The 16,167-nt window shown below is 40.7% G+C and overlaps 1 protein-coding gene across 4 annotated transcripts in view; it reads right to left on the bottom strand.

Annotated features, from left to right (window-relative positions):
- Positions 1-16,167, bottom strand: part of LOC106583176 (la-related protein 4) — a 41,773-nt gene that overhangs the window by 9,023 nt on the left and 16,583 nt on the right. For 3 of the 4 annotated variants that reach the window (XM_082967489.1, XM_014167067.3, XM_014167069.3), the window contains 7 exons: positions 12,508-12,649; positions 11,982-12,137; positions 8,476-8,551; positions 6,744-6,880; positions 3,073-3,176; positions 2,656-2,766; positions 1,395-1,448 (listed from right to left, as the gene is read on the bottom strand). In XM_082967489.1, coding sequence (XP_082823615.1) covers positions 1,395-1,448; positions 2,656-2,766; positions 3,073-3,176; positions 6,744-6,880; positions 8,476-8,551; positions 11,982-12,137; positions 12,508-12,649 — 780 coding nt within the window. Of the gene's footprint in view, positions 1-1,394; positions 1,449-2,655; positions 2,767-3,072; positions 3,177-6,743; positions 6,881-8,475; positions 8,552-11,981; positions 12,138-12,507; positions 12,650-13,884; positions 14,076-16,167 lie in introns of those variants that run through there. The other variant, XM_014167070.3, reaches the window with a different exon arrangement.

The following is a 16,167-nucleotide window of genomic DNA, read 5'->3' as shown; positions in this document are numbered from 1 at the left end:
AGCACACCAATCAAATTCACATTGTTAGCAACCTTAATGATAACCACTTGAAATTGAGCCTGAATGTGTTATGCCAGATACATTTAACGACAATACTGGCAATCAACTACTGCTAAAGAAGAGTGGTTGAATGAAATGCGGACAATGTCATAACATCTTGAATGGGGGAGATGACTGGAGATTGAGTTCAGACCAGTTTAGAACAGAACGAGACAGAGAGAATGCTGGCTGGACTTACTCCTTCCTTATCAGACGCTTATGTAGGCACAAACTCAAGGTGACCTTGCTGTAGTGCAGCCACAGCTCAGCCAAGTGCTCCCAACAAGACAGCAACCCCCTTTACAAGTCACTGACCTGACCGCATAACAGCTGACTCCAAAACAGTCTGACTGAGGTAGTCCACACAGCGCTGCTTCCCCCCACTCCTATCATCTGATCTCAGAGTTATACAGTTGACTAATGTTGCGCATTGCCTCCCCCTTGACCAAACAAAACCTTAAACTATGGAGCAATTTCAGTCCCAACAGAAGAAAACAATTTTTTTAAATTGTAATGCACACATTGAATCATAGAATTCATAAACGTAACTTTTATTTCATGATTTGAAACTGAATTGAGTGAACCCCGTCAGCTGTATTGGTGCCGTGATGTCTGAGTATGAGGTCAAAGGGGGGTGAAATGTAACCAATGTTCTCTCTCTTTTGATGAGTAACCTTGCTGGAGACTTGTTAGCTTCCTGTACTCATCCCTATGGGCTTTAGTTAAGTTGGCTAACAGAGTCTTGTACTGTGTAGGAGACCTGGTTCACACCCAGTCAGTCACAAGAGCAAGATTAATTAGGGAGTGGAAATTCTATACTTAAGGTCTATGACAGAGCTACTCAACTAAATTGTAATGGGGGCCAAATTGCTGTTTTTGTCACACTGCCTTCTAATGTGTCCATAGAGGGGAACAGAACAACCATGTTCCAGAGTGTCGTAGCTTTCAGGAATGGGGTCATAACGGCTTATAACCCAAACGCTAGTTGCAAATTCATAGGAAGAAAATGAATGAATCATGCCAAATAGCAAAATTGAATATGAAACTTTGGTCAACTTGATATTATAATTTGTAAACTTTATACACAGACAACGAATGCAATATTAACCATATTGAAACGAAATACATAAATATTGAATGAAAATATTCAATGACATTTACATAGAATTTTAAAACTGAATGCAATATTCATTCAATTCCAAATCATGAAATACACATTGAACTTATGAACTCAATGCAAAAATATTCAACAACTTCAGAAATATTGAATTCAAATACATTTTCTGTTGGCACTGAAATCACTTAATAGAAAAGCAGCATGTCTCACATGAGAAAGGAACAGTACATGCACTCACCATGATGGGTTTTCCCTGAAACGTTTTCACTTCTTCCCTTAGATATCTGTGGGCCTGAGGAAGAAGAGAGAAAAAACAAAGTACTGTGAGAGCAGGACAATCCCCTTTCACATGTAGTAGGAGATATGATTACATGTCTAAATAGCTTTTCTTTTATATACAACTTGCAGACATAGCAGCAGCATCAACCCCACAAACAGAAAGGAGCCTCCAAGTAACAACGAACCAGGGGCCTGCCAGTTCAGTTGTCTTTTGATCAATCAAATCAGCTCTTTTCCCAGAGCTGATCTAGTTGGTCAAAAGACCAGTTGGTGAAAAAATATCAGAATTGGGCTACCTGTGTAAACGCAGATTTTGACTATGCTGGTAAACTATACTGAACAAAAATGAACATGGAACAATTTCAAAGATTTTACTGAGTTACTCAGTCAATTGAAATAAATTCATTCGGCCCTAAACTACAGATTTCCCATGACTGGGCAGGGGCGCAGCCATGCATGGAACTGGGAGGGCATAGGCCAACCCACTGGGGAGCTAGGCCCAGCCAATCAAAATTAGTTTTATTACAGACAGAAATACTACACAGTTTCATCAGCTGTCCGGGTGACCTGTCTCAGATGATCCTGCAGGTGAAGAAGCCGGATGTGGAAGTCCTGGGCTGGCGTGGCTACACGTGGTCTGCAGTTGCAAGGCGAGTTGGACGTACTGGCAAATTCTCTAAAACGACGTTGGAGGCAGCTTATGGTAGAGAAATGAACATTCAATTCTCTGGCAAGAGCACTGGGGGACATTCCTGCAGTCAGCATGTCAATTCCACACTCCCTCAAAACATGAGACATCTGTGTCATTGTGTTGTGTGACAAAACTGCACATTTTAGAGTGGCCTTTTACTGTCCCCAGCACAAGGTACACCTGTGTAATGACCATGCTGTTTAATCAGTTTCTTGATGAGCCACACGCGTCTGTTGGATGGATTATCTTGGCAAAGGAGGAATACTTACTAACAGGGATGTAAACAAATTTGAGACGAATAAGCTTTTTGTACGTAAGGAAAATGTCTGGGACCAACACTTTACACGTGGCATTTATATTTTAGTTCAGTATAGATCAATCAAATGAACTGTGTTGGTTTGACTGGCCTAACAAATAGGAAATTACACTTATACAATATCAGTAGACACAAATAGCAAAAACATATGCAGTGAACTTTGAATAAGGACATTTTCACTGACTGACTACAGTGTGGAATGTGCAACGCTACCTGCTGTGCATCGGTGTCCGACTGGAATGTGATGTACCAGTTGTTGTTGGCTGCAAATTCAACACTCATCACCTTGGGACAATTTTCATTCTTAAAGAGGGCCTCCACTTCCTGAGGAAACAGAGAGAAGAAAAGGGTGTTAGAAATCTATAAGAAAGATACTACAACAAAATAAATCATATTCTTCACGTAATGAGCAAATGGCTACACCAGCATTTCCCAAACTCGGTCCTAGTGACCCCAAGGGGTACATTTTTAGATTTTTGCCCAAGTACTACACAGCTTATTCAAATAATCAAAGCTTGATGATTACTTGGTTATTTGAATCAGCTGTGTAGTGCTGGGGCAGTGGGCTACATAGAAGGTAAACCAGAAAAACTGTTCAAACACAAAAAAGCTAATTCTACATTTTGTTACCTCTACAGGTGTGGTCTCTGGCACCTCCCTCAGAATGATGATGCAGCGCTTGTGATTGGGCCGAACCTTTTCCCCCATCTCATCAACTTGCACCATGGGCGAGGCTGAAACCACACACACAAAAATATCAACATTACATCAAATTTACTAACGCCATTTCAAATAATGACTCAGTGAGGATTATTTGCTCTCATTTGAGTGCTCCCAAAGCCAGGTTCATGGCATACCTACCCCCAAAGTGCTTGAAAACCCTCACTCAACTTTAACATGGATCATGTTTCTCACCTACTTAATGCTGCTCCCATTACTACTATGACAGTGCCTTCAGAAAGTACAACAAAAAAACAAGCAGACATTGAATATCCCTTTGAGCATGGTGAAGTTATTAATTATGCTTCGGATGGCGTATCTATACACCCAGTCACTACAAAGATATAGGCTTAATTGGAATGGCCGATTAATTAGGGCCGATTTCAAGTTTTCATAACATTCGGAAATCGGTATTTTTGGAAGCCGATTTGGCTGTTTAAAAAAAAACATCTTAATTTAACTAGGCAAGTCAGTTAAGAACACATTCTTATTTTCAATGACGGCCTAGGAACTGTGGGTTAACTGCCTTGTTCAGGGGCAGAATGACAGATTTTTACCTTGTCAGCTCGGGGATTCAATCTTGCAACCTTACGGTTAACTAGTCCAATGCTCTAACCACCTGCTTTACATTGCACTCCACGAGGAGCCTGCCTGTTACACGAATGCAGTAAGAAGCCAAGGTAAGTTGCTAGCTAGCATTAAACGTATCTTATAAAAAACAATCAATCCTAATCACTAGTTAACTACACATGGTTGATGATATTACTAGTTTATCTAGCCTGTGCATTGCATATAATCGCTTAGGTACACGTTGCTCCAACGTGTACCTAACCATAAACATCAATGCCTTAAAATCAATACACAAGTATATATTTTTAAACCTGCATATTTAGTTAATATTGCCTGCTAACATGAATTTCTTTTAACTAGGGAACATGTGTCACTTCCCTTGCAAACAGAGTCAGGGTATATGCAGCAGTTTGGGCCACCTGGCTCGTTGCGAACTGTGAAGACTATTTCTTCATAACAAAGACAGCCGACTTCGCCAAACGGGGGATGATTTAACAAAAGCGCATTTGCGAAAAAAGCACAATCGTTGCACCACTGTACCTAACCATAAACATCAATGCCTTTCTTAAAATCAATACACAGAAGTATATATTTTTAAACCTGCATATTTAGCTAAAAGAAATCCAGGTTAGCAGGCAATATTAACTAGGTTAAATTGTGTCACTTCTCTTGCGTTCATTGCACGCAGAGTCAGGGTATATGCAACAGTTTGGGCCGCCTGGCTCGTTGCGAACTAATTTGCCAGAATTTTACGTAATTATGACATAACATTGAAGGTTGTGCAATGTAACAGGAATATTTAGACTTAGGGATGCCACCCGTTAGATAAAATACGGGATGGTTCCGTATTTCACTGACAGGAAAAATGTTTTGTTTTCGAGATGATAGTTTCTGGATTTGACCATATTAATGACCTAAGGCTCGTATTTCTGTGTTATTATGTTATAATTAAGTCTATGATTTGATAGAGCAGTCTGAGCGGTGGTAGGCACCAGCAGGCTCGTAAGCATTCATTCAAACAGCACTTTAGTTCGTTTTGCCAGCAGCTCTTCGCTGTGCTTCAAGCATTGTGCTGTTTATGACTTCAAGCCTATCAACTCCCAAGATTAGGCTGCTGTAACCGATGTGAAATGGCTAGCTAGTTAGCGGGTGCGCTCTAATAGCGTTTCAAACGTCACTCGCTCTGAGACTTGGAGTAGTTGCTCCCCTTGCTCTGCATGGGTAACGCTGCTTCGAGGGTGGCTATTGTCGATGTGTTCCTGGTTCGAGCCCAGGTAGGAGCGAGGAGAGGAATGGAAGCTATACTGTTACACTGGCAGTACTAAAGTGCCTATAAGAACATCCAATAGTCAAAGGTATATGAAATACAAATCGTAAAGAGAGAAATAGTCCTATAATAACTACAACCTAAAACTTCTTACCTGGGAATATTGAAGACTCATGTTAAAAGGAACCACCAGCTTTCATATGTTCTCATGTTCTGAGCAAGGAATTTAAACGTTAGCTTTTTTACATGGCACATATTGCACTTTTACTTTCAACACTTTGTTTTTGCATTATTTAAACCAAATTGAACAGGTTTCATTATTTATTTGAGGCTAAATTGATTTTATTGATGTATTATATTAAGTTAAAATAAGTGTTCATTCAGTATCGTTGTAATTGTCATTATTACAAATAACCTCAAAAAATAATAAATCGGACAATTAAATCGGTATCACCGGTTTTTTGGTCCTCCAATAAATCGGTATTGGTATCGGCGTTGAAAAATCATAATCCGTTGACCTCTAGTCCTTCCTAACTCAGTTACCGGAGAGGAGGGAAACCGTTCAAGGATTTCACCAAGAGGGCAATGATGAATAGATGGATCAACAACATTCTAGTTACTACACAATACTAACCTAAATGACAGAGTGAAAAGGAGGAAGCCTGTACAGAATAAAAATATTACAAAACATGTATCCTGTTTGCAATAAGGAACTAAAGTAAAACTGAAAAAAAAAAATCCATAGAAATGAACTTTGTCCTGAATACAAAGCGTTATGTTTGGGGCAAATCCAACACGTCACTGAGTACCATATTTTCAAGCATGGAGGTGGCTTTACCGTGTAATGGGTATGCTTTTCACCGACAAGAACTAGGGAGTTGTTTTTTGGGGGGATAAAAAAAAAAACAGAATAGAGACAGGCATAGGTGAAATTCTAGATAAAAACCTGGTTCAGTCTGTTTTCCAACATACACTAGGAGACAAATTAACCTTTCAGCAGGACAATAACCTAAAACACAAGGCCAAATATACACTGTAGTTGCTTACCAAGACAACAATGAATGTTCCTGAGTGGCCTACTTACAGGTTTGACTTAAATTGCCATAAATCTATGGCAAGATTTGAAAATGGCTGTCTAGCAATGATCGACAACCAACTTGACAGAGCTTTAAGAATTTTTGAAGAATAATGTGCAAATATTGTACAATCCAGTTGTGCAAAGCTCTTAGAGACTTACCCAGAAAGACACAGCTGTAATCACTGCCAAAGGTGATTCTAACATGTGTTGACTGAGGGGTGTGAATACCTATGTAAATTACGTATTTAATTTTTTATAGATTTGAAAAACATTGTCATTATAGGGTATTGGGCAAAAGGGTGAGAAATCTATTTAATACATTTGGAATTCAGGCTGTAACAAAAATGTGGAATAAGTCATTTTGAAGGGACTAAGTATATTGTTTTAAGTTTGACTACCACAATCCTTCTCGATACTATTACTAATAAATCTAATGGTGCAGTTCTAGCCACCACTAATCTCGTTCCAAGCCATGTGTCAACACAACATCTGGTATGAGGCTACGACTTGTGCTAAGTGTTTTTAGCTTGGGTAGAAATCCTGCAACCTGAGCTTGTTTCTGACCAGTCATGTAGCAGGCTACAGTATAAGCCTGTCCAGGGAGGCTATTTCCACAGTTCTCCCCACTCCTACAGGGTCAAAAGTGAGGCGGGTTTTTGTTCATACCTCGTAGTACCTCCAGGATGAGGTCCATGTCGGTGGTGAGGACCTTGATGCCCTCCATGCTGGCGATGGTCCAGATGGGGACAAAGTGATCACTATCCATCTGGGACATCAGGTACAGATCCTTGGACAGATTCTCTCTGAAGACAGAGAACAGGGCATGAGAAACCAACAAGCCATGTTTGTTACGTGCTATGGGGAGCTAAATGCATTATATTTTTTTGAACATGTGAACTTAAGTGCCTGAATAAAAACCCCTCAAACTGTAAATATAAAAACGTGAATCACGAAGCTGTTTAGTCATGGAGAAAATCCAGAATCTTGCATAGCCATGATTGGTTGAGATAATGAGGGGACTGGGACATTCATGAGAGTCTGTTCTGTCACTCAAGGCTTCAGTCAAATGGCAGGCCCTGCTACCACGGATATTTGAACGAACCATAGATCATTAGATTTACCTATATTTTCATCAAGGACGACATGCAAAGTGTAGCTACAGCTTTCAATAACAGTGTTGTCCTGACTACAGCTGCTGGTATCGACACAGTGCTGTCTTCTGTGGCAAAAGCAGTCTGGTTGAAGCAGAGTGGGAAGGATTATTTTGAAAATGTTTTAGTCTGCTGTGAATCATCATAATCCATACACAAGCGTCTACAGTTAAAAGGTCAAGCTAGCTACATGTGCATACGATATTGGCTCAACTGTATCAAAAGGTTGTATTCATTGCAAGCTATTGTTAGCTAGCCTCTCAGTTGCATACAGGTAACAGTATTGCCAGCTTGCTAGCTGTGCTGGCCAGTTGATTTCTGATGTGCTAAGCCATGCATGATGCTAATCTTCGTCATACAGTGCATTCAGAAAGTATTCAGACCCCTTCACTTTTTCCACTTTATGTTACAGCCTTACTTTAAAATGGATTAAATTGTTTTTCCCCCTCAATCTACACACAATACCCCATAATAACAAAGCAAAAAGCCCTTTTCTCCTAAATGGGATTATACATTTAGCAACTTCTTAAGCAGGATTACTTACCCATGTTTTCTCCAACTATAGTGTACGACATACAATTTTTAAGGTCCGATTCTACTTTTATCCAACGTAAAAGAAAATAACATTTACAATTTGAGAACATAAGACCAAAAAGAGGTGGTATACATTCATGTTCCCATGTTTCTTTTCCTTGTTCCCCTCAGATCTCAATCATTAGGTCAGTCACACTGTACTGATGGAGAGGAAAGAGGGAGAGTTGGAAGCAGTGTAGAGGGAGTAGGAAAGTTAAAGGGTGAAGCGATTTATAGAGAGATGAAGAGGAGAATCCTCCAGTCACAGTGCTCCTGGGTCCTTCCAAGCACAATACTGATCATCCCCGGGAGTACAGCTTTTGTTCAAATCCAAGGTCTGCTTGATTCATTACATAAACTATCACACAACATCTAGAATTGCTTAGGTCAGTGAGAGACACTGCAATTCCGACTGCAGGTGGTTCGAACATTGGGCCAGTAACCGAAAGGTTTCTTGATCGAATCACCGAGCTGACAAGGTAAAATTCTGTCTTTCTCCCCCCGAACAAAGGCAGTGTTGATAGGCAGTTATTGTAAATAAGAATTTGTTCTTAACCGACTTGCCTAAAGTCAGTTAAGGTTAAAAAAAAACAGCAAAAATTGTTAATAATAAAACATTTTAAGTTATAACAACCATCTAAAAACAGGCTCTTCAATAGCAGTTCACTACTTACCTTGAGAAGCAGAACTCCAGCTGTTTCTTCAGAGACTCTCTCAGGCTCTCTTCAGAGAGGGGCTGCTGTTCCTCCACTGCACAAACACACAATTCCATATCAAAATTAATGTTTGGCTATAGGCTACAAGTTTAATTCCTTGTGCATAACAACTGTTACCAAAGCCATACATCTCTGATCATTACCTTTGGTAATCATTATTTAATTAATTCAGGCAACACTAAATCACGATACTTCATGAAAGGCAAAACTGAGAAAATGTAGTTTAACTTAGTTTTATTTGTCACATGCACAGTGAAATGCTTCACTTACCAACACTGCACTATTCAACATTAAAATAATATATCTAATAATACAATTAAAGAGAGGAAGCTAGATACAGGGTCTTTGCCAGTAGCAAATTCACAATGTGCAGGGATACTGGAGTATTTCAGGCAGATATGTACATGTAGGCAGGAATTAGGAAAAAGTGACTGGTAGCAGGATAAATAATAATAATGGTAAACAGTTTGGCAGCAGCTAAGTGGTGGGTGTGTCGGTGCAAGAATGTCAGCGTAGGTGTGATAGCAAATACACATGTAAACAGTGCTGAAAAGTGACTGGTAGCAGGACACGCACACATTCAAAAGTTTGGGGTCACTTAGAAATGTCTTTGTTTTTGAAAGAAAAGCAAATTGTTTGTCCATTAAAATAACATCAAATTGATAAGAAATACAGTGTAGACCTTGTTAATGTTGTAAATGACTATTGTAGCTGGAAACGGCAGATGTTTAATCCAATATCTACATTGGCCCATTATCAGCAACCATCACTCCTCTGTTCCAATGGCACACTGTGTTAGCGAATCCAAGTTCATCCTTTTAATAGGCTAATTGATCATTAGAAAACCCTTTTGCAATTATGCTAGCACCGCTGAAAACTGTTGTTCTGATTAAAGAAGCAATAAAATAAAAGAAATGGCCTTCTAGGCAGAGTTGCAAAGAAAAAGCCAAATCTCAGACTGGCCAATAAAAATAAATGATTAAGATGGGCAAAAGAACACAGACACTGGACAGAGGAACACTGCCTTGAAGGCCAGAATCCCGGAGTCACCTCCTCACTGTTGACGTTGAGACTGGTGTTCCGCGGGTACTATTTAATGAAGCTGCCAGTTGAGGACTTGTGAGGCGTCTGTTTCTTAAACTACACACACTAATGTACTTGTCCTCTTGCTCTGTTGTGCACTGGGGCCTCCCAATCCTCTTTCTATTCTGGTTAGAGCCAGTTTGCGCTGTTCTGGGAAGGGAATAGTACACAGCGTTGTACGAGATCTCCAGTTTCTTGGCAATTTCTCACATGGAATAGCCTTCATGTCTCAGAACAAGAATAGACTGACGAGTTTCAGAAGAAAGTTCTTTGTTTCTGGCCATTTTGAGCCTGTAATCGAACCCACAAATGCTGATGCTCCAGATACTCAGCTAGTCTAAAGAAGGCCAGTTTTATTGTTTCTTTAAAATCAGCACAAGTTTTCAGCTGTGCTAACATAACTGCAAAAGGATTTTCTAATGATCATTTAGCATTTTAAAATGATAAACTTGGATGAGCTAACACTTGGATGAGCTAACACAACCTGCCATTGGAACAGGAGTGGTGGTTGCGGATAATGGGCCTCTGTACGCCTATGTAAATATACCATAAAAAATAAAAATAAAAATCGGCCGTTATCAAGCTACAATAGTCATTTACAACATTAACAATGGTCTACACTATGTTATTTTAAATGGACAAAAAAATATTTGCTTTTCTTTCAAAAACAAGGAAATTTCTAAGTGACCCCAATCTTTTGTGTGTGTACGGTAATAAATGGTACAATATCCATTCAGGGTTTTTTCCCCACATAGAAAAGTCCTAGGTGGGCCGCCTACGTACAAAATAAAATCTCGCTGTCACACACTACATGACCAACAGTGTGTGGACACCTGTTCGTCAAACATCTCATTTCAAAATCATGGGCATGAATATGGAGTTGGTTTGCCCTTTGCTGCTATAACAGCCTCCACTCTTCTGGGAAGGCTTTCCACTAGACGTTGGAACATTTCAGCGGGGACTGGCTTCCATTCAGCCACAAGAGCATTAGTGAGGTCGGGCAATGATGTTGGACAATTAGGCCTGGCTCGCAGTCGGCATTCCAATTCGTCCAAAAGGTGTTCGGTGAGGTTGAGGTCAGGGCTCTGTACATGCCAGTCAAGGTCTTCCACACAGATCTCGACAAACCATTTCTGTATGGACCTAATTTTGTCTACAGGGGCATTGTCATGCTGAAACAGGAAAGGGCCTTCCTAAAGTTTTGCCACAAAGTTGGAAACACAGAATCTTCTAGAATGTCATTGTATGTTGTAGCGTTAAGATTTCCCTTCACTGGAACTAAGGGCCCTAGCCCGAACCATGAAAACAGCCCCAGAACATTATTCCTCCTCCACCAAACTTTACAGTTGGCACTACGCATTGTGGCTCCAGAGAACATGTTTCCACTGCTCCAGAGTCCAATGGCAGCAAGCTTTACACCACTCCAGCCGACGATTGGAACTGCGCATGGTGATCTTCGGCTTGTATGCGGCTACTCGGCCATGTAAACACATTTCCCGACAGTTATTGTACTGATGTATCTTACAAACGCAGTTTGGAACTCGGTAGTGAGTGTTGCATCCGAAGACATACGATTTTTACGCGGTCCAGTTCTGTGAGCTTGTGTTGCCTACCACTTCGCGACTGAGCCGTTGTTGCTCCTAGATGCTTCCACTCCACAATAGCAGCACTTACAGTTGACCGGGGCAGGTCTAGCAGGGCAGAAATTTGACAAACTGACTATGACGGTGGCACGTTGAAAGTCGCAGTGCTTCAGTAAGGCCATTCTACTGCCAATGTCTGTCTATGTAGATTGCATGGCTGTGTGCTTGATTTTACACACCTGTCAGCAACGGGTGTGGCTGAAATAGCCGAATCCACTAATTGGAAGGGGTGTCCACATACTTGTGTGTGTGTATTTTTTTGTGTGTTTGAATTTTCAGTATGGAAAAACGGTGTGTAAAGTTTAAAACCAGATAAACTATGAAAAGATAAATGGACCTATATATTTTTTTACATGAGATAATCTTTGACAACTAACAATCACCTAAATAAAAGCTATACAGTCAGGGAGAATCTAACATTTAAGAAATTATGTATTCAGGAGTATTTTTGTCATGGCATGGGGCTCCCATTGACTCTGTTATTATGTTTGAGTCACTCATAACAAACCATGGCAAAATGTGTAGAACTGCAGGAAATTTGCTTTAAAACTACAAAACTGTGCCACTGTGGCTAACAGGAAGGCCATGCCCACCACCTAAGCCCCAGTTTGATCCCCCCCAAAATAAAAAATACATTTAAAACAGTACATGTAGCCAATTCCCTCCAACACCAGATCAGAGCATGCCATGTCAAAAGCTACTGACCCAGAGGGAGCTGACCTGAGGACTGCTACTGACCTGCTGACTCAGTCACAGAGTCATAGAGGGGGTACCCCAGCTCAGGGGGATCCATGCCGTTCAGTACACACTCTGTGGGTAAACGGGCACTGTCCGAGGGGTCTGAGTACTCCGTGCCGTACCCCTTATCCTCAGTAGGGGGAGCCTCTGAATAACCTGGGAGGAAGATGGTAGAGTCACGTGGTAGATAAGAGTCTGACAGGGAAAAGAGACACTGTCAAGGTTGAACCAGGGAGGCTATGTAGTCAAGACTAATAACAGTGATTTATTTATTTATTTTCGGTCCCTCCACAGATCAGGGTTAGGATGATCTCAGGCCTGGATTAACACTGTGCACTCAACTCAGCTAATCAAGGGCCCTAAACCACATGCTTAACACATGTAGAATTTCTAAGAAAATGTGCATCAATGCCATTTAAAAGACAAAGCGAAGATCTTATCTTGGTCTGTGATGAAGATCTAGTTAGGCCTGTGTGCGCATGTAGGGATATAAAAACTCCAGCGGTGCATTGGGATTGGCATTTACCCTCAGTGACATCAGCAGAAGTGGGGGTAGTCTCTAGCCAGTGGGTGCCCTCCGTGCCGTCCTCTGGGACTTGGCTCTGGGGCACAGGGATCTCCTGCCAGACTTTGGCATTGGGGTTTAGCCCTGCTCCCTTTGTGGTGACCTGTGTGACAAAATACAGAAACACCTTTAGGCTACTGTAGGTTTCTGTCAAACGCTTATTTAGAGATCATGGATTCAGATTCCAATGTTGCTGCATTTTCAAACATTCAATGCTGTCAAATACATTATCATATACCATTAACATCAATCAACCCTAGACTGATCAAGTCTATTTGGAGAGCGTTATGTTATGAATGCTGCGTAACAGGCTAAATGTTCAATGCCATCCATCAGATTTTCATTATCATTAACAGCCATGTTTGAAATGGAAACACCTCAATGAATCAGCCATGAACGCAAGGAGACATGCTGAAGTTTCATTCTAGACTAGTGCAAATTTGCTGAGATTCAAATTACACCTTTCACCTTGATTTGAAAGTCACAGACACCAATGCAAAGCACAAGAAAGCCCATATCAAATATTTGCACGTTACAGCATTCACCTCTAATTGAAATGTCGCCATGGTGGAATAAAATAAAGTGCGTGGCAAAGATGTGGCAATTACACACATTTGTGAAAAACATAACAGGCTAAATATTACATTACCACGATAACATCGTTTTTGTGGAGTTAAACGGCTGGGATGCATTTATTTTCCAGCTAATGAATGGACTTGAGGGAGTACACTGTGATAAATTGTACATACTGTAGCTTCAACCCGCCATATGCACCTACTTGATGTTTAAAATAGTCAAGCCTTTCTAACGACTAATCAGATTAGGTAGCATCAACTACTGTGGTCACTACACTGACTGGAGACCTGGGCATCTAAACATGTCTGGCTAAACTCCCCACCTAGTTAGATACAATAGGAAAAGTTAAACTGACAACTATGTTTGTTAATTTACATGGTAAACACGTGTTGTAACTAGGCTAGGAAAAAACATTGTAATTCATTAACATATCGGTGACTGATATGTGCATTTAAGGAGGCGTTATATCACGTCCCACCAGCCAGAACGACACGTTCTTGCCCTTTAGCTCTAGATTGTAAAAACAGGACATGGAGCCAACTAGCTAGCTACAGCTTAATTTATTAACGTTTTTTTTTGCTTTGCATGCTCACCAATGAAGGAAAGCATATTCCCCGATTGCAACTATTGATTAACGTCATTATTACAGCACTATTGACACGCATGCAACGGTCCCGGTGGCTTTCTAAAGCGCCATAAAATTTCGTCCATAAACCGGACTTTAGACTAGAATGTATAGCTAATAGTACAGACCAAACATACCTCTACAAATAACAACATTGTCTTCCTCCCAATGTTGTACTGACTCGCTAGCTACCCGATTCAATGGATGTAGCCAGCTAATTCACGATTTTGGTCACTTTTAAGAAGAGAAATGTACAATGGATGGAACTCGATAACACCGTACAATTCACAAGAGGACAGCATGCTACAGGGAAGGAGCTTCATGAGGCCCCAACGGGTGCTCATTGGTTATCGTACTCCATTAGACTCCGCCTCTCTCAAGTCGTCACATGTACAGACACACTTTTGTGTATCGCCTCTCATTCACACATTTTCCCCCACCGACACGACGTCAAAGAAATTCTCGCAATTGGTCGAAGCGTCGCGTCAATCAAAACCCTCGTTCAACTCTTCCGGTACTGAAGCCTTCCCTCTGCGGATAGTACGACAAAAGAGAGCACATGGCGACAGGCATACAGGCCGCTCCAGCATCATGCATACGCTGCACACTTGTAAACCGAAGAACATAAAATAGAAGTCATTGCAGATCATACGGAAATAACATCAGAACATATGACAGCTTTGGTGGAGGACAGGAAAACAAAGGTCCCACTTAACCGATACTATTTATGTCCGAGGTAATCAAAACACGAGGGGAAGGGTTGAACGGAATCTGGGGTGTATTTATTAGTCGGATTCTGTTGCAAAACGTTTTGCAATGGAAACAGTTTACTCTAGGAATCAAACTGAACCAAACGGGGACCTAACTGAATTTGTCCAATAAAAATGTTATGAGTTGTTGCGGTATCTGACTAATGAACACACCCCTGATCTGAGTGGGGGCCACCATCTGCGAGCCACAGTTCTTAGCCCGCTGAACTGAAGCCTAAGCATTCGCTCAGAGAGCCAACAAGTCTGAAGGTCTCAAGCAAGGTTACTCATCACAGGAATGTGGTTCACTGAACCACCTGTCACACTACACCCCCATTTGATCTCCTTGCAGTCACTGTACCACTGTGACCAACTGGGTTTTTGAACCTGGATCTCCTGCAAGATTGTTAGCTCAGGGAGACAAAACAAGTCTTTAGAACGCAGGCAAGGTTACTCATCACATGAGTGCAGTTCACCGAATCACCTCCATTACACACATGCAACAGTCATCAACATTGTTACGTTTGAAAACAATTGTAATAAATGCAACAGTTGGGAAATGGATGAAGATATTGCAAACTTACATTTAAAATCCATCAGGTATTGACAATTATTGCACAGAAAATATTTGACTAGTTCAGGGATTTGGGTGGGAATTCAGGTATTCCAACATCAGATTGCACTTTATTTTAAATAAAAATCCACTCATATATACATTTTCTAATGGTATCATGTCATTTAATTTGTGTTATAATAAAATGTGCCTAAATACAATTGATTCATTTGCATACATGATAACATTTACATGAAGGGGTGGGACAGGACTACAACCACCAAAAATGTGCTCGTCTAGGCCTAGCTGCACTCACCTGCTCTGTCAAGACTGCCTAATTTTACTGTTATCACGGTCTGTTGCATAATTCAACAACTGTGTCAATAGCAGGATACACTCGGATTAAATCGATTACACCCATCTCTACATTATTTGCGAGATCAGACATAATATCTGGGTGTACATTTTCGGAAGTTGCTCCATTTCAACACATCTCATTTGTAAGCATTTCAACTGCATTAAATAACTTTTTTTTTTTTTACAATTACAAAAAAAATGAACACCCATCAAAATAAAGTTATTTTCCCTTTCTTGTGATGTGTCGAGACGATGCGTTAAATCCCATAATGGCTGCTGTAGCTACTGCTAGTTAACATGAAGAGTTAAACAGCTGGTCACTTAACTAGCAGTCGTTAAATAATGTCGGTGCAACAGTTGGGATAATTTGTAGAACGCACATCCCTGGATCAGGTACGTTTTCTTCCGAGCCAGTCTCCTTAGTTTTCGTTCCGTTTAAGAAACGTTTTGCAACAGAATCAGGCAGAATGAATACACCCCAGTTGGAGGGACGTTGAAGTCAATTTTTCCCAGTAGTATGTGGTAAATTCCCACTAAGTTACGAAACGGAGCATCAGTTTGAGATACTAATGTTTGCTAGCCATTTTAGCAAGAATCTAATTAAATTAGCTTCTTGGGTTTAACCAAAGACCTTTGCTTTGGTTACACCAGCATTTTATTGGATGAAATGTGAACGACATGGAACGACTATGGCTGATAAATAATATCAGCCAGGTCAAGTATTTGCTAGGAGAGATTTTGATTGTTGAGAGTCTTAATAG

Source organism: Salmo salar, chromosome 22 (genome assembly GCF_965601325.2).
Source record: "Salmo salar chromosome 22, fSalSal1, whole genome shotgun sequence".
Taxonomy (NCBI): Eukaryota; Metazoa; Chordata; class Actinopteri; order Salmoniformes; family Salmonidae; genus Salmo; species Salmo salar.
Note: the sequence above shows the minus strand (reverse complement) of the source record. Positions and strands in the feature narration are given on the sequence as shown.